This window comes from Neofelis nebulosa, chromosome 18 (assembly GCF_028018385.1).
Source record: "Neofelis nebulosa isolate mNeoNeb1 chromosome 18, mNeoNeb1.pri, whole genome shotgun sequence".
NCBI lineage: Eukaryota > Metazoa > Chordata > Mammalia > Carnivora > Felidae > Neofelis > Neofelis nebulosa.
In genome coordinates this window covers 14,180,114-14,198,748 of record NC_080799.1, presented here as the reverse complement: position 1 = coordinate 14,198,748, position 18,635 = coordinate 14,180,114, and the positions used below count along the sequence as shown (strand labels likewise).

At 45.3% G+C, this 18,635-nt stretch overlaps 1 protein-coding gene across 2 annotated transcripts in view; it reads right to left on the bottom strand.

Moving 5' to 3' along the window:
• The window catches only part of GALNT17 (polypeptide N-acetylgalactosaminyltransferase 17), a 444,835-nt gene that overhangs the window by 270,037 nt on the left and 156,163 nt on the right, over positions 1–18,635 (bottom strand). For both annotated transcript variants that reach the window (XM_058710958.1, XM_058710959.1), the window contains exon 2: positions 13,663–13,846. In XM_058710958.1, the coding sequence (XP_058566941.1) occupies positions 13,663–13,846 (184 nt within the window). The remainder of the gene's footprint in view (positions 1–13,662; positions 13,847–18,635) is intronic.

The following is an 18,635-nucleotide window of genomic DNA, read 5'->3' as shown; positions in this document are numbered from 1 at the left end:
TGTGGTTCAGACATGCCTGCAGTCCTGACATACAGCATCAAAGGGCTGCAGAAGCAAGGACAACCACGGCTGTAAATCCCAACGTTGGTTTGACGTTAGGTTATAAATCAAGAATTCCATTTCCCATGGTCGCATCTACATCTGGGGAACATGCATTTGGTTCTCAATGACCCTGGCCATTGTAAACACGCCACACAGCGGATGCATTTGCATAGACAGGACGAGGTTCACGTTGGGTTTCTCTCTGCAGATTTCAAGCTCCCCGTGCAAGCAGCTGGAACTGGTCCAGGAAGCTCTCCGGAACCGAAATGGAAGGGAATCTTTCCCGCAACCTCGTTTTAATGCATTTAGATGAGAATCCTCTCAGGTTCAAATGAAAGATTAAATTAACTTTGCCAATTCATAAATTTTTGGGCAGCCGGGCTGGCACTGCCTCTAGAAGTGGAGTCCTTTCTTAAAAATTAGCTAAATCTTTGACCCCCGCGCTTACGATGCCCTTGGTAGCACAAACAGCATCTCAGCTGTGAATCTGTCTTTCGACCCTAGTCTCTACGTTTGAAACACTCTGGAGGGTTCTCCACCGTTTCACGGGGGTATAATAAAGTACAAAGAGGAAGATCATTCAAAATGAGATTGATTTCTTTTTTTTTTTTTTTTAATATTTACTGTTTATTTATTTTTGAGAGAGAGACAGAGCGTGAGCAGGGGAGGGGCAGAGAAAGAAGGAGACACAGAATCCAAAGCAGGCTCCAGGCTCTGAGCTGTCGGCACAGAGCCCGATGCGGGGCTCGAACTCATGAATAGCGAGATCATGACCTGAGCGGAAGTCAGACACTTAACTGACTGTGCCACCCAGATGCTCCAAAATGAGGTTGATTTCTATTCAGTTTCATTTATCAAATGGACGCCCTGGAGGACATGGGATGGGAGGGAACAGGGGTAGGAGGGAAGGTAAACCAATAACGAAGGATGAGAACTTCCCCAAGCGTGCAAAGTCCTGCCCTGCCCTGCCTTGCCCTGCCCCTCGTTTTCTCTTCCACCAACTTTCTCCCATCTCAGAAAATGGTGGGGTCCCAAGACGCTCCAAGTTTTAAAAATAAGAATCACGCAGGTGAAATCACACAGGTGAATCAGCTTGTGAGGATGAAGATTTATAGCTCCCCATTCTAGGGGGCTAACTGGGAGGCGAATCTAACTAACAGGGCCAAAAACTTGACACAGTTTTTTTTTTTAATTAATTTATTTTGAGAGAGAGAGAGAGAGAGAGAGAGAGAGAGAGAGTGCAAGCAGTGGAGGGGCAGAGAGAGAGGGAGAGAATACCCAGCAAGCTCCCGAGGTCACCGCAGAGCCCGATGCGGGGCTCGATCCCACAAAACTATGAGATCATGACCTGAGCCGAAATCGAGAGTCAGACTCTTAACGGACTGAGCTGCTCAGGCACCCCAAGACTTCACAGTTTTAACCCGCAGCCCTGGCAAGTCAAATGCAAGGGCCACACTTCCAGAAACATGATAAGCCTGCTGAGTATCAATCTGATGAGATACTGGGGTAAGTGGGAAGCTTCAACAAAAACCACAGAAAACAATACGGATGCTTGGCCCCACTCCCCGAGATTGTGAGTCGATCGCTGTCGGGGAGAGTATCGGCATCCCAATGGGGAAAGTTCCCCAGGTGATTTCAATGCCTGGTCAAGACTGAGAACTGCCAAGTTGGGAGAATCCACGCCTTTAGACAAGCAGGGATGTGAGCCCTAGAGCTTCCACTTCTCACACTTTTACCCAAAGAACATTCCAGAAGACCCCTGTCTGAATAATCACATTTATTCCAAGATTCCACGGTTGCAAAAAAAGGCAGGAAATAATGATGAAAATTGGGCCATCTGCCTATTGACTGTAACGGTCGAGGATTTTAAGGCAGGAGCATCTGACTGAGGCAACAAAGGGTTCTCTTTGTGCTGTGCGGACCCCAGACCAGCCTGGAAGATGAGGCAGAACTTCCTTCGCCCTCCCCGCAGCTGCCCCAGGCCAACGGCCAGCCTCAGAGGCCGGGTCAGGCTCCACATTGGAGCGGCTGCACAGAAAGTCTCAAAAATCAAAACTTCACTGAGAACACGAGGCCACAGCGGAACAACATCCAATCTCTTAAAACTCTCTTACCCTCTCAGAGGTTCTCCATATAAGGAATTAATTCATCGAGAGTGGCCAAGACTTCAGACCAAGGACTCCGTTGAGCCCAGCAACCTACTTCTTTTGCAAGCTCCAAAGAACTTCCTTTGAGAACCATTCTGGGCTTTTCAACATTCAGCCCTTCACACGGAAAAAAAAATATTTTAACATGTGGTGAAAGAAATCATTTCAATTTTTGCAAAGGTAAAGAACACAGATTACAACTGATCCTTGAACTGTCTGAATTGGACTCAAGCAGGGTTTGAATTGCGTGAATGCCTCATTCGCGGATTTTTCGCGGAACAGTCCCGTAAATGTGTTTTCTCTTCTTGATGGTTTTCTTAATCGCATCTCCTTTTAGCTCTAGTTTACTTTATGGTAGGAAGGCAACGTACAATGCACGTGACATATACAACATGTGTTAATCAACCGTTTCTGTTACCAGTTAGGCTTCTGGTCGGCCGTAGGTTATTCGTAGTTAAGATTTTAGGGAGCCAAATGTTATAGGCAGATTGTCGCCTCCTAACCCCCACGTCATTCAAGGGCTGACTGTAAACTGTCTTTTTTAGTCAGATTGCTGTCGATGATGGCAAAGCAGGGCCAGGCGGCGGCTGATAGCATCCCGCCGCCTTCTGCTATGCGTCCTATGCCCTCAGAACACCCAACTGACCTTCCTTCATACGGAGGCTATGGTAGATCCCAAAGCTGGGCCTCCTGAGTCAGCTGGGAAGATCCTGCGGAAGTCCTTCCCAGGAGCTCATCCCAGCCTGGCATCTGTCTCAGGCTGGGTCCCCTGGATTTTTGTGCCGACGTGACGACGAGAAAATACTCGTTACCCTAGATTCGAGTTTTCCGAATTAGAGACATACAGCTGTGCCCTACTCTTCAGGTAGATATTTTCCCAACGATTCTGTCATTACATGCAAGGTGTTTTAAGGATAAGGGGTATGTACGATGAAGGATCTTTAAGATGCAACGACAGCTAATATTTATGGATCAGGTATCATTCGTATACGAGAAAAGGCTCACACAGTGGCCTGGTAGATCAGTCTATGGAGCTCCCAAGAAATAATCGATTTACTCCCCACGACAATCCCATGAAGTGAACACCATCACATCACCACCTTACATATGAGGAAACTGAGGCACTGAAAGGTTCAATAACTTGCCCACAGGCACAGAGCTAGGAAGAGGCAAAGCTAGGCTTGGAACTCAGACAGATTTCCAAGTCCATGCTATGGACCTCTATAAAAACTCTCGGATCTAGGTTTTGAAGGGATGTGGACACGCTCTTCAGACCCAAGGAACCCACAAAAGTGGGATCAACGTTCACCCACAAATGCTTTGGGAATGATGGGACATTAAACCAAGGGCACCGCGCCGTTTATATATTCCCATCACTGTGGGTGAGGACCAGTTCTAGCCAAAGAAGTTCCTTCCTCTAGAGGACATCAACTCTATGGTAAGACACTCCCTAAACTTATAAATATTGCACTCTTCATTTTTTCTGAGTTTTGCCCCCCAAAATACTGTATCCCTTAAAGAGAGTTTCAATTATACCACACCTCATACGAGGGGGCCTTATGTGCACCACTTAATCAAATTCCAAATGCAGTTTCGTGGTGGGGGAACTTTGTTACAGTTGGAAGGGGTAAAAGGGACGAAGAGAAGCAAACGAAGGAAGTATATGCACACGGACACACACGCGCGCGCACACACACACACACACACACACACACACCTCTCCGAAGAAACTGTCCTGTTCCTCGGACTCAGAATCTCTCTTCCCTCTGACGGTGCCAGCGTGGACTAGAAGGTTCAGGGCACGGCCTGAAGAGGAACCTTGGTGTGCGGGCAAGTGCACAGGCCTCGAAGATGCACACAGAGCTGCGTGTGACTCCGGGCTCCAGCACTTACAGGCTGTGTGACCTCGGGCAGGTTGCTCAACCTCTCCCAACCTCCTTCAACTCATTTATAAAACAGAGAGCGGAACAGCTCCTTCAGAGAGCAGTTAAATTTAAACAAGATCAATAAAACATGCAGCACAGTGACAAAACATAAAAGGCAGTCAATAAAAGGGAATAATTATCGTGGTTAGTGATTCAGAGACACTCCTAAGCATGCACCGATTTATAACGTCGACCAACAAGTATTTATGGGACAGTTACCCTCTGTGCCCACATCTGTGAAAGACAAAGTGTAACACAGGATTCTTGACCTTCTTGAAGGTGCGTTCGCTCTACTAGAAAACCAACCTACGAGACACGGGATATTGATCATCGGAGAAACGATTCAGGAAAAAAAAAAAAAAAGCCCAGTCACCGATTCAATAATCAGATGCTTCCTTTTCACAGGGGGCAGAGAACTCGAGCTGGATAATTATAACACCGTCACCTGCATACACACACAGACTCCGCCCACAACACCCACTGGACTTGGATGCTTCTCAAATCTCCACGGTCAGCCAGGATGTCATTCCTGACCTCCATACCCACACGTGCAGCTGTCCTCTGGATATGACACGAAGACGGTCCACAGACATCCCACGCCAGGTGTGTCCAATGCGGGGACATCGTTGGAATATAACCGGTTAGAATTTGTGGCAATAAAGGAAAGAGGGGGCTTTCTAAGTGAAGCAAAATGAATTCCAAAGAAACCTGGCATGTGGATTTATAAGCAGGAGGCCAAAGGAGAAATTGAAGATAACAGCAGTAGAAACTGCCCATAAATTACCGACACGATCTAGGAGGAGGAGGCCAGCCATAAAAAGTGTGCAAGGATCTCAGCGGTGGCTTTCATAAGCACAGACGGATTTCTGTGCTGCTGGGTGGTACCTCCCCCCTATTACCAGATAATCAGGCAAGCAGATCGTTAATACGCCACATGATACGATATAGAACGGGAGATCTCCGCAAGGGACAGGAGTGGGGCTTTTAAAGCCTTAGCCGGCTTCTGGTGTCACCAAATGTCACCGCCTCGCGTGCGCACACGTTGTCACATGATGAACGAAGCTGGCAGATTCGTCTCGTGGTTGCCTCGAGAAAACCCCACCGAAGGGAAAACGCGGACAAACAAAACTACCACCTTTGATGCAAAACACGAGCCTTTGCGGGGCTCTCTCACGGTTAACGAAGTCACTTCACGCTGTCTCCCAAGCTAGAAGCTTCTGACTGTGCCCACTTCATCCATATCCAACTAACTGCCTCGTCTGACCGATTCCCAGAAAGTTTTTCTCGAATCTGCCCGCCCGCTCCATCCCTGCCTAGTTCTTGGTTTGCTACAGAGGAAAGCATTTCCATAAAAATAGTATGATAATAATAAAACTCTATTATTAGAGGGACAATATCCTCCCCATTGGATAAGGCCTAGCACTCGGTTGGCACTCCACAAATGGGTGGATGGAGAAAAGACTAAACATATTCAGCCAACCTGCTACCAGCCCCCAACTGCTGCAACCTATCCTACGCATTCCTGCCAGAGTTAATCATTATCAAATCAAAAAAAAAAAAAAGGGATTGTATCAAGAGTACCATCTTGCCTCACGCCCTTCGTCGGCATCCACTGACCATGATAAAGTCCCTGCTGGAACCCAGGCTGGCACATAAGTGCCTCACAATCTGGCCACCTGCCTCCCCTCCCACTTCTCTTTCCACAATTCACTCTCGAAACTCTGTTCCAGCCCAAAGTGGATGTGCTGTTCCCCACACCAAGAACTTGCCCAGTCCTCTGGCCCAGGCTATTTTCTCTTAAATGCCCTGCCTTCTCTTTGGAGGAAAAACTCCCCTCTGGCCAGTATGACCAAGGCTACCTTTGCACTGCTCTCTGACTCCTGTGAACATCCATCTGCCTCCCCACGCTCTCGGATTTCCGAGAGGGCCTGGCTCCTCTCCGTGCTGCCAGCACAGTGCCCGGCAGATTGACTGGAGACTTCCATCAAAAACCATTTTGGGGGCGCCTGGGTGGCTCCGTCAGTTAAGCATCCGACTTCAGCTCAGGTCATGATCTCGCGGTTCATGAGTTCGAGCCCGCGTCGGGCTCTGTGCTGACAGCTCAGAGCCTGGAGCCTGCTTCGGATTCTGTGCCTCCGCCTCTCTCGGCCCCTCCCCCACTCATGCTACTGTCTCTCTCGCTCGCTCAGAAATAAACATTAAAAATTGTTTAAAAATCATTTTTAATAATTTTGAAAGAAGAAAGGAAAAAAAACCATGAGGCCAAAGGAACAGTGTACAACTTAGAAAAGAAGCCCACATATATAAAACATACAAACTGCATTAAACATAGCACCTCCAAATAAGAGTTATTTACAAGTTTTTTGGCAAAAGCTGCTTTGAAAAGAAACAGACAGACATTTTAAAGAAAAGATACATACCTGGTACCATATTCTCAAATAAACCCTAGGTGGATAAAAGAGCTAAACAGAAGAGTCACGGAAAAGCAACATGAACAGAATAGAATATTTATTAAGTATTTCCGAGGGATGGTATCTTTCTCGGCTTCAAAGCAGTGAAGAAATGAAATTGGCAAGATTGACAGTTTGGGATTCGTACAGATTTAAACTATCTGTCCGGTGGAAGAAAGAAAAAAACCCCACACAGAATTGAAATGAAACGGAAAACAACATTTTGGAAGCCATTTGCGTGCAACACAAACAAATGGTTAATCCCCCCACTATCTAAAACTTCCTTCACATTTATAAGAAAAACACATTTCTTAAGCCTGGCATGAGAATGAAACAGTAAGAATTAAGGCAACATAAGCTTCTGTACAAAATTTCAGTTGAAACCAGCTGATTTAAATCCCCTACACTTGGGAGGACTTCACAAAAAGGATCTTGCCCATCAAGGGATACTTTCTCCTGGGCTCGGACTGCATGGGAGGAAGGAAAGTACCCCGGCCCCAGACACCTGCCTCCCCTCCACTGACCACGATAAAGTCCCCGCTGGAACCCGGGCGGGCACTTAAGTCCTCCAATTTCTCGTTCACTCTCGAAGGTCTGTTCCAGCCCAAAGTGGATGTGCTGTTCCCCGCACCCTCAAATCCAAGAACTTGCCCAGTCCTCTGGCCCAGGCTGTCTTCTCTTAAATGCCCTGCGGCACCCCCGGGGCTCAGATGTCAGAGCTTCTACAGGTAAATCCTTTGCCGCTCTTGGATGGCAACGGTTAATCCGCAATTTAGCAAAGGTTAAGTTGGTAACTTTTGCTGTGGAACCCAGAATTTATTTGCAGTGGTACCTCCGGTGTCCCTATAGGGCCCATGAGCAATCCCTCAAGTTCATCCCCCATTCCACCTTCCAATTCGGCTTCCAGATAGCTGCCAGAACAACCTAAAAAAGGCAAATGTGGTCACGTCACCGAACCTATCTCTTCCTTTCTTCTCCCATACTTTCGCCCTGCCTAGCCTGCGCTCAATCTTTTCCTGGTGTAGATTACACTGAATGTTTCATTAAACTTTCATTTTATGAAAATCAAACCTATACAGTCCCGTCTCCTTTCTGTAATCTCCATGTACCTAAATAACAATGATGACACTACTATTTCTTCACGTTTAAATTTTATATCTTTCCAATTGATTTTCTGTTTCTGCGGATGGAGACTGAATGGCCTGATACACCCCACGCCCCCACACACATTTTGCCCCCCTCCTCCTCCTAACACAGCTATACCATAATTTGCGGGGAAGTAAATATCCAGCGTTTACATTTGCGTGACTATATTGTCCCCAGCTGAGCCAGAGTGTATACAATTAAAGTTCCTTTCTTAAGAAACTCTTGCTCCCCCCGCCACGTGGCTAACAATTGCTTTGCTTTGTCAGAAGTTTGGTTTTTTTTTTTTTTTTTGCCTTCTGTTTCTATCACTAATTCAGTCCCAAACTTTTGAGAAGAATGGTTAAAAAAAAATCTTGCAAAGACAAGAAATACAAAAATAAACACGTGGGACTACATCAAACTAAAAAGCTTCTGCTCAGCAAAAACCAAAACAAAACAAAGCAAAACACCACCCACAAAATGAAAAGGCAACCTATTAAATGGGAGAAGATATTTGCAAATCATATATCTGAGAAGGGATTAATGTTGAAATGTACTACAACTCAATAGCACAAAAACCCATAAACAATCCAATCAGAAAATGGGCAGAAAAGCTGAACAGACATTGTTCCCAAGAAGGCATACAGGGGGCCGAAAGGCACATGGAAAGATGCTCCCCATCACTCATCACAAAGGAAATGCAAATCAAAACCACAAGATAATACCTCACACGTGGCTGATATCAAAAAGACAAGAATAAGTTTTGGCAAGAATGTGGAGAAAAGGGAATCCCTATGCACCGTTGGCGGGAATGTAAATTGGTGGAAAACAGCACGGAGCTTCCTCACAAAAATAAAGAATAGAACTACCATAAGACCCAGCAAATCCACTTTTGGATATTTATCCGAAAAAAGAAATGAAAACACGAATTCAAAAAGATACCTTCACCTCCATGTTCCCTGCTGTATTATTTACAGGAGCCAAGATACAGAAGCCCTGTACGCATCCATCAGTGGATGAATGGATAAAGAAAATGTCTCTCTCTCTCTCTCTCTCTCTCTCTCTCTCTCTCTCACACACACACACACACACACACACGACTACTATTCAGCCGTGAAAAAGAATGAAATCTTGCCATTTGTGACAACACGGATGGACCTGGAGGGCCCATTAGGCTAAGTGAAATAATTTGGAGGAAGACAAGCACTGGGTGATTTCACATATATGTGGAATCTGAAAACAAGCTCATTGACAGAAAAGACTGGTAGTTGCCAGAGGCAGGGGGGTGGGTGAAAGGAGGCAAAAGGAAGAAACTGCCAGGAATAAAATAGGTCCTGGGGATGTAATGTACAGCGTGGTGACTACCGTTAGTAATATTGTGTTCACATGTGAAAGTTGCTGAGACAGAAGATCTCAAAAGAAAAAACAACCTGTTACCGATGTGCAGACGTTAACTACACTGGTCAGACTTGCCGCAGTCTATTCACAATGTATACACATGTCATTATGTTGCACACCTGAAACTAATATAATGTATGTCGATTGCCTCAGCAATAATAGCAATAATAACAATAATAATAATTCTTAATGTAGTCAAAAACATCAGGTAATCAAATAATTCTGTCCCCTGGCCTCCCTTGGAGACATACCTCCTACAGCCCTCCATCCTCCTGTTCCGATGTGGAATGCCTGCTCTCTTGGCCGGCTACACAGCTGTCACCCTGAAATGTGACTCTGGAACATTCCTTCATCGGCTTCCCGGGATCTGCCTTTCGTACCCTCCTGTCTCTTCAATACTATCACCATTCTCTTTCTTACTTTACTCCCTTGTTTTACTGGAGCATATCCTTGAGAAGCTTCCTGAAAACAGACGCAGGGAAGGGGGCAATTGCGGAGACCCTACAGAAATGCAATACGTTTACTCTGTGCTCACTCTTGGCACAAAGAATTCAATGGCTGACCACGGAATTTGAGGTTGAAAGCAGTGTTTTCAACTCCTCTCCTAGAGTGCAGCGTTGCTACTGTGAAATCCAATCCCAACTATTTATTTGATCCACATTTTCTCTCTGAAAGCTTTTAGGACTCTCTCCTCCTCCAAGCTGTTCTGAAATTTTACATTTACATATTTTTTTAATTTGAAGATCTCACTGGCTTTATTAAATGATTCATTCATGAATCAGGCAGCATCCCAGCTAGAAAACAGAGGGGTGATCTAAGAAGTTGTGCAAAAACATTCACATGCCATGATGTGGGTTTAATTTTTCTTTTCAGTGATTCCATAGACATGGGGCGGGACATCCTAACCTGAAAGCTTATGAACTACAGTCCTGGAAAATTATGCTACATCATTAATCTGACCATTTTCTTCTGTTTTTTTTTTTTTTTAATGTTTATGTTTGAGAGAGAGAGAGAGAGAGAGAGAGAGAGGGAGAGAAGAGCATGAGTGGGGGGAAGGGCAGAGAGAGAGGGAGACACAGAATTCCAAGCAGGCTCCAGGCTCTGAGCTGTCAGCATGGAGCCTGATGCAGGGGGCTCGAACTCATGAACTGTGAGATCATGACCTGAGCTGAAGTCAGATGCTTAACTGACTGAGCCACCCAGGTACCCCTAATCTGACCATTGTCTTCTGTTTTCTCTGTTCTCTTTCCAATATTCCTATTATTTAATGTCTAACTGGCTGGTCTGCCAGAAGTTTTTCTCAATGCTATCTTCCACTCTTTTAGTGAATTATTTATTTCCACCTTATTTTTAACTTCCCAGGCTTCTCTGTTATTCTCCAATTATTACTTTACCATAGTAGTAGGTCTTGTTCCGTGAATAAAACAAGACATTCCATGATTTGAGCCACCAATTCGAGTTTTTAAGTTTATAGTCTCTTCCTCTTCCAGACGCCTTTTCTATTGTTGTTGCTGTTGTTAAGGCCTTTTGTAACGGAGACTCTCCAGAGATGTCCAGGGATCCTGGCTCTCCTTTCTTATTTCAGACTAAGACAGCTATGTGTAGACAAATGGAGCTTTACAACAGGCACGCCTTACTACTAAGTGAGCTGAACTCTGGGGCGCCTGGGTGGCTCAGTCGGTTAAGTGCCTTACGTCAGGTCAGCTCATGATCTCACGGTTCCTGGGTTCGAGCCCCATATCGGGCTCTGTGCTGACAGCTCAGAGCCTGGAGCCTGCTTCACATTCCGTGTCTCTCTCTCTCTGTCTGCCCCTCCCCTGCTTGTGCTCTGTGTCTCTCTTTCTCAAAAATAAATAAACATTAAATTTTTTTTTTTTAAAAATTGAGCTGAACTCAGAAATTTGGGGAAGGGTTTCTTAGCCTGGTTTCCTGGGAATAGATGCTTCAAACTGTACTCATTTACAGGGGTGTGAAAGTCTGCGGGGGGGTGGGGGGGCAATTAATGATGCTGAGGGTGTCCCTAAATGGTATGCGGCCCTATCCTCTGTCCTAGCCTACATCTTACGAGTTCAAGGCCAGAGTTCACCTTTTCCGGAGAGTAGATCTCCCATATTCTTCCAGGCAGGGAAGGGCAGAACCTGGCTGTGTGGTGTGGGGGAAAGAATCGGGGGATACAGCTGCAATCCCTGTTTTCCAATCTACCTCCCAGCCATCAGAAGTACCCAGGGCCTCCAAAGCCTGAGTCTCTGGGGTTCTGAGATGTGACTGGGCTGCATTCTTCAGCTCTTCCCACCCCACCACACCATATGCAGGAGGCGGGGTCTCAGCCTCATCCAGTTTTCTGTCAGTGACCACTCACCCCTCCTCTTTCGATCTTCCAAAATTGTGTAGGTGTTTCTTCCTTGACGTCATCCCCTAATGTGCTCTGTTGTCGCTTGTAGATTACCATCCTCTCCAGTTCTTTCCGATCATCTTAGTAAATAAAGTTCCAGGAGGGGCCAGATGCAGGTCGTATGTTCAGGACATCATGCTAAGTTAACAGAGCGCGATTGAGCTACGCATTCCCCACCCACCCCCCCGAGCACGCCATGTTTTTATTTGTGCCCCCAACTCTGCTGTTGTTCCGGTGCCTGGTCCATCCGTATCTTTCTCCCTTTGACCCTTCATGGGGTGAGAGGGTTGAGATGAAGTTCAGGCATCACGCTGTGTACGTCGCTGGCTTGACACACACCACACAGACCACAATGTGCCAAATCAATCTGCCTACAAGTTTGCCTCCATCCCCAGAGAAGAAGTAAGTAGGCAAGGACTGTGTCTTTGCCGATATTCTGTCTCTAATATGGGGAAAACCATCTGGCACATAATAGGTGCTCACTAATATCTGTTCAACTGACCCACTTCCAGCAAGCTCCACGTTGGAAACATTTTCATTTCCAAAGGAGTGGGAAAAAAAAAAAAACCAACCCACATTGCTCTGTTTATTTGCCAACATCCAAATAAGAAAGGCTAATCAGAGAGCACCAGGAAATGAAAACAGCCAGATGTGTTTGAGAGCAAAAGTCCAGGAACACAAAATAGCTTCCAACAGGGGTGATGTATGTTTTCTTAGCGATTCAAAATGAATATATGTTTATTAGGCAGAGAGAGAGAGATTTAACAGGCTTCTCGGCTAATGCTGCAATTTTAAATCCATTTAAGATAATTTTCTTTATCTTGAATCTATTTCTCTCAGTAACCAGGATACTTAACTGATTTGTACAAAATCCATTTGAAAAAGGAATAATCTACTCTAAGCAAAGACACACTCTAAATGGGAAAAAGGAGACACTACAAATCTAACAGAAAACAAAGAACCCGTTAAGCCAACGTGGACGCCTGCCTAGAAAATAGGTTTTCCTCCAGCATCTTGATTCTATGACCAACCCCTCTTCTCCATTTCCCAAGGAGAAAACAAATGATTCCTGAATCTGAGCCCGCAGAACAAAGGCCTTTCAAGAGACATTCAAGATGCAAACCACTTGTTTAAAAGGTAAGACTCAATCAAAACAGTAGAAGTTGAAACAATCATGGAACATACTTTCTCACCCATCAGCTTGGCAAAGCGTCTTTGAAAGGCGAGTACCCAGTCTGGGAAGGGACGGGTACTACTCCAACTGGAGTGAGGATTGCCATAAACTTTCTAGAGGACAAGATCCCAAAATGTATCACCAGTCTCCAAACGTAGTCCTATGATATGCTACAAGGATTATACTTTTAAGAAGTGTGGATTCAGAAAATAAATACCCAATCACGACACATAAAGATTTGAGTGCATAGACATTCATCAAGTTGTTGTTTATGAAACTGGTATTTATGGAAAACTGACAATAAACCAAATTTCCGAAAATGGAAATAATGAGGATCATAATGAAGCATAATTAATAACATCAGAGAGTGCTCATGAAATAATATTAAGTGAAAAAAGGACACAAACAATATGTCACATAATCATAAATCTGTATAGAAGGCGGACTCAAAGGCAATATACTAATATTTGACAAATTGCAGTCTCTAGGTAGAAATCATGGTGATTTTTGTTTTTTACTTAAAACTGAAGGTTTTAAGGTTGAGGACCTTCCTATACATTTATCAGTTCCTTTTATAAAAATGTAAATACTTTATTGGGGGCACCCGGGTGGCTCAGTTGGTTAAGCATCTGACTTCAACTCAGGTCACGATCTTGAGGTTCGTGAGATCATCGGGCCCTCTGCTGTCAGTGCGGAGCTCGCTTTGGATCCTCTGTCCCCCGCCCCCACCCCCTCCCACCTGTCCTCACTCTCTCTCTCTCAAAAATAAACATTAAAAAAAAAAACAAGTAAACAAACAATAATTATAAATTATCTTTAAAAATGTAAATACTTTATTTAGATCATATTTCATGGTCAACAGTACTTGGTCTGTTGACTGTGAAGGAGACTGAGTGAGATCAAAGCTCCTTTGTTAGTTACAAACAACATGAGAACATGTCACAGACTCGGGTCTACACCCAACCCTATGACATGGCAAGTCGTTCTGAAGGACCCAACCAGAACTTACTTGGTGGGACGATAATCCGGAATGGAACGATCCAGTGAAATTTTTTCACTGAGGTAGGAATTGTAGCCATACTTCTCATGGGGTCCCTTGGCTTTTTCTTCTTCGGCCGGGGAAAGCGTAGCGGGAAGGCCCCCTTTGCCCCGTCCACCGTAACCTTCGATGAGCCCAAGGGATTTGGATAAGCCTAGAAAAAGGAGGGAAAAAGAATTATTTGAAAACCACCACATCAGGACACATCACTCAAACTGAGCTATGGCTTTGATGGAAATTCTACCATTACCTGTCACAGAGAAATTTACGTCCCCAATTTATCAATCCAGGACTATGCCCTGAACGCATTCATATTGAGAGGAAGTTCAGGGCAACTGGGAGTTCTGGGGTTGAGTCTAATTCCCAAGAAGAAGCCTCTCCCTCCTTTGGGGAACAGACTGGATGGAGGTCTACAAAAGGGAAGAGATCATCTAAACTGGGAGCAACGCAGACCAAGAAGGACACACACAATGGGACAGCACTGAGGCTCAGCCAGGCCGGCTTTCCTTTCTCCGTGGGGCAATTACAAGGCTCCATATTCCACGAGATATGCGTACAACACAGAATGAGAACAGCCAGTAACAGGGAACGGCCAACCCCGCAGGTGTTTTTGCTTCATTTGAACAGAGAATGACATACGGATTGATTTTATCATGAGTTTAAAGTGTGTAACAACCTGACACAGTTCTTTACCTACTGGTTTTATTTAAATTTCATCTAAATGGCAAACGGAAATACAGAATGTTTGAGAACGAATCATAGACAGAAAAACCCCATAAGGGTGATAACTGTGCCAAGCAGAGTAGGAGGCCTCTGTAACAAGCCTCACTGAGCAATTGGAAGTTCCCAGAATGGTGGCAGCTTTATACCTACTGTTCCATTATACGATCAACAGCTTGATGGGCAATTTCGAAATCCAAGAGTTACGGGAGGTTTTACTTCAGGCCTAGAAAACTTTTGTTGTTAAGGGCTCTCGTTCCCTTTTGCCATTTCAAATATTCAAGCCACTCAGCATACCACTCAGGCATGCTCGAGGGCATGCGTGCGCACACACACACGCACACGCACACACACACACACACACACACCACTTTATCCGTAAGAATCCCATTGCTGCCTCTGGCAGGAAGAGCACAGAGGAGAGATGTCAACCGTGCCCTCAGCTTTCATGCTGGGCGGGCCCATAAAGCTGAGGAGGATTTGAACCTCCCAGGAAGGCATCCCCAGACCAGTCAAAGGCCAACAAATCTGCTCCGGTCACAGAACGGGGCTCCGTCGCGTAATGGCAAGACTTTCCTGCTTCTCTGAAAACAGAAATGTATTTTCTGTGAGATCAAGGTCAAAAAGCAGAGGTCCAGCAAGCATCTCAGACGTGGTCGCAGGTGAACATCATTTTTCTACCTGAGAATCCTTTCCACTGTCTGCTATGATCTTCAGGCACCCTGACATCTTTCCTGCCTGCCATCATCCCAACAGAGGGGCCATCAACAGAGAACTAGATCATTCCAACACTTCCCATGGACTTCCCGCTCTTTGAATTCTCATTCCACCATCTGTGTGCCACTAACGTTCCAATAACCTCACCTTCACAATGCTCGAAAATCTCTAAGAATGCTTCCCACGTCAAGTACGAACACCTGTGCTGGGTTTAAAACTCACTCATCCTAGAACATTCCCAGTAGGGATGTGAGGTGGCACGGCTACTCTGGAAACCGGTCGGGCAGTTCTTCAAAATGCTAAAGCATCATTTTACCACGTGACCCAGCAATTCCTGGGTACGGACCGAAGAAAAATGGAAAGACCCGCCCACGCAAAAACTTGGACGGAAACGTTCCTAGGGGCATTATTCATATTAGCTCCATGTCTATCGACGGATGCATGAACACCCAAAATGCAGAACCACACCATGAGATACTATTAAGCAATAAAAAAGGAAGGAAATAGCGATGCACACTACAACACGGATGAACTTTGAAAACATTATGCCAAGTAAACAATGCTGGTCAGGAACGACCTATGTAGGTATGATTCTGTCCATATGAAATGTACAGAATAGGCAAATCTCCAGAGACAGAAAGTAGATAAATATCTGTTTCAGGCTGAGGGCGTTGCGGTAGGAAACGGGGAGTGACTGCTAAGGCACGTGGGCTGTCTTTTTGGGTGGGGATAACGTTCTGGAGTTAGATTGTGGTGATATTTGTGTACACTTGAGAATATTCTAGAAGCCACAAAACTGTACACCTTTTAAGTGGATGAAAGATACGGTATGCGAAAAACATCTCAATAAAGCTGTAAGAGAAAACCCACTCTGTGATAGGTAATTCTGTTTCCAACAAGATGGAAGGCTAAAACAACATGAAAAGTCTCCCGTAATATACCTAGAAATGCCGAATAAAACCCTTTTAAGAATATTTTAGATGTGGGGCGCCTGGGTGGCTCTGTCGGTTAGGCATCCAACTTCAGCTCAGGTCATGATCTCGCGATTCGCGAGTTCGAGCCCCGCGTCGGCCTCTGTGCTGACAGCTCGGAGCCTGGAGCCTGCTTCGGAGTCTGTGTCTCCCTCTCTCTCTGCCCCTCCCCCGCTCACGCTCTGTCTCTGTCTCTCTCAAAAAGAAATAAAACGTGAAAAAAAAATTTAAAGAATATTGTAGATGCATCGCTGAGCTTGCAGGAAAGAAAAGCGAACTCCCGGAGGGAAGTCACAATCAGAGCTGAGGCTGTACCTGCTGAGATCGAGAGAAGGATGGACTGCTCACTAACTAAAGATGTCTTGTAGAGCTCTAACCCGCATGAGATATGAGACCTTTTGTACGCCTTAAACGTTTCATCATTTTTAACTATGGAGGTGCTGGGTTGAGTAGTGGACCCCTGAACGGTGAATATGACTTTATTTGGAAATAGGGACACTGCATGTGTCAACACACTAAGACCCCTGGTATCCTCAAGAGAAGAGAGATACAGACACAGAGGGAAGAAGGCCATCTGACAAAAGATGCAGATATTGGAGGATGCAAATGTAAGCCAGGGAATGTCAAGGATTGCTAGCAACTCCCAGAAGCTAGGGAGAAGCAAAGAAGGATTCAGAGGGCTGGCCAACACCTTGATATCAAACTTCTGGCCTCCAAGAGTATGAGAGAGGAAATTTCTGTGGTTTTTAGGCCACCGAGATTGCAGTCACTTGTTATAGCAACGTCACGAAACTAATGCAATGAATATCAAAAAACAACCGGGGACAACAGGGTGGGTCAGTCGGTTGAGCGTCCGACTTCAGCTCAGGTCACGATCTCGCGGTTCTTGAGTTTGAGCCCTGTGTCAGCTCTGTGCTGACAGCTCAGAGCCCGGAGCCTGCTTCGGATTCTGTATCTCCCTCTCTCTCTCTCTGCTCCTTCCCCACTCACGCTCTGTTTGTCTCTCTCAAAAATAAATAAACATTAAAAAATATTTTAAAAAACTTGTAGGATAGTGCTAAAGCAATACTTGGAAAGAACTATATAACCTTAAATGCATATATTGGGGGGGGTAGACTGATAATTAATGTGGTAAGCATCTAACCTGAGGAGTTAGGAAAATAGAGGCAACCCAAAGAAAGCAATAATAAACAAAAGAACAGAAATAAATGACTGCACGCACACAAAAGAAAGACAGCAAGGAAGGAAGGAAAAAGTGGAAGGGAGGCATGGAGAGAGGAAAGGAGGGAAAGAGGAAGGAAGGAAGAAACGGAAGAGGGGGAGAGAGTGGCAGAGGGAGGGGAAAGGGAAAAACTAAAAGAAAAGAAAAGGTGGGGGGAGTAATTTCAGCAAGACTAGATCAGGATAGATAATGGATGGATGGATCGATCGATTGATCACTCAGTCAACTGAGAGATAGATAGATAGATAGATGAATAGATAGATAGACGGATGGATGGATGGATGGATGGATGGATGGATAGATGGATGGATGGATGGATGGATAAACGGATGGATAGATAGATAGATAGATAGATAGATAGATAGATAGATGATAGATAGATAGAAGGCACATGTACCCTTCACAGAAGATTTATCTATTCATCACAGTAGACACAGAGCCTAGAGTCACTTTTAGGGGCCCAGGAAAATGTTTAAATTTCTTTTAAAATCAAAACAACATAGTTGTAAAATAGAATTTCTGATACCATTTTTAATGGAGGAAGAAACTCACAAAGGCCAAAGTACCTAGAGCCCACAAAAGTCATTTAGTGGCCTTTATTCCCTTGAGGTTAGATTCTTATCTATAAGTGACGGGGCCTAAAGCATAGAAAAGCTAAGTAACAAGACTAAGGCATAACTTACAAACTTCTCCTAGAAGGTGGATCGCACAAGGACAGACCCCAGTCACGAGCAGTAGGGGCAGCTACCATGGACAGAGGGGCATTTTCCGCGTGCTGGGCGCCCTGCTAAGTGCTTTTACATGTACTGTACCACAATCTCTAGACAACTGCATGAGGAAGGTATTATTTAGATCTCTGTTTGACAAAGGAGGTCACTGAGTCTGAGAATGTAGGAACTTTGTCAAAGTTCCACAGTTGGTAATGGAACGCAGACCGGGCTTCTGGATACAGTTAGAGATTCAAGGAAAGCAAAACCCGGCCTCTGCGACAAAGAAGGAGACCAGTTCCAGGGCTCTTGCAGCAGCAGACCAGAGACGCCGGGGACCTCGTTTTACGACAGCGGTGACAGCGATCAAAAGGAGAGGAAAGATTTGGGAGATATTTAAGAGATCCCATCACAGGGCAGGAGACAGCAAGTGTTAGCGCGGGAAAGTGTGGGAAGGAGTGAGTGAGCCCGGCTTCCGGTGCAGGAACCGGGCGGTAACACCACTCACAAAGATGAGCCCCGTACTGCGTTTGCGGTCTCTGGGGCACCCGAGGGACATTCAGATAGACTCAGATGTCCCGTGTGGAGCTGAAACATAGGACCAGG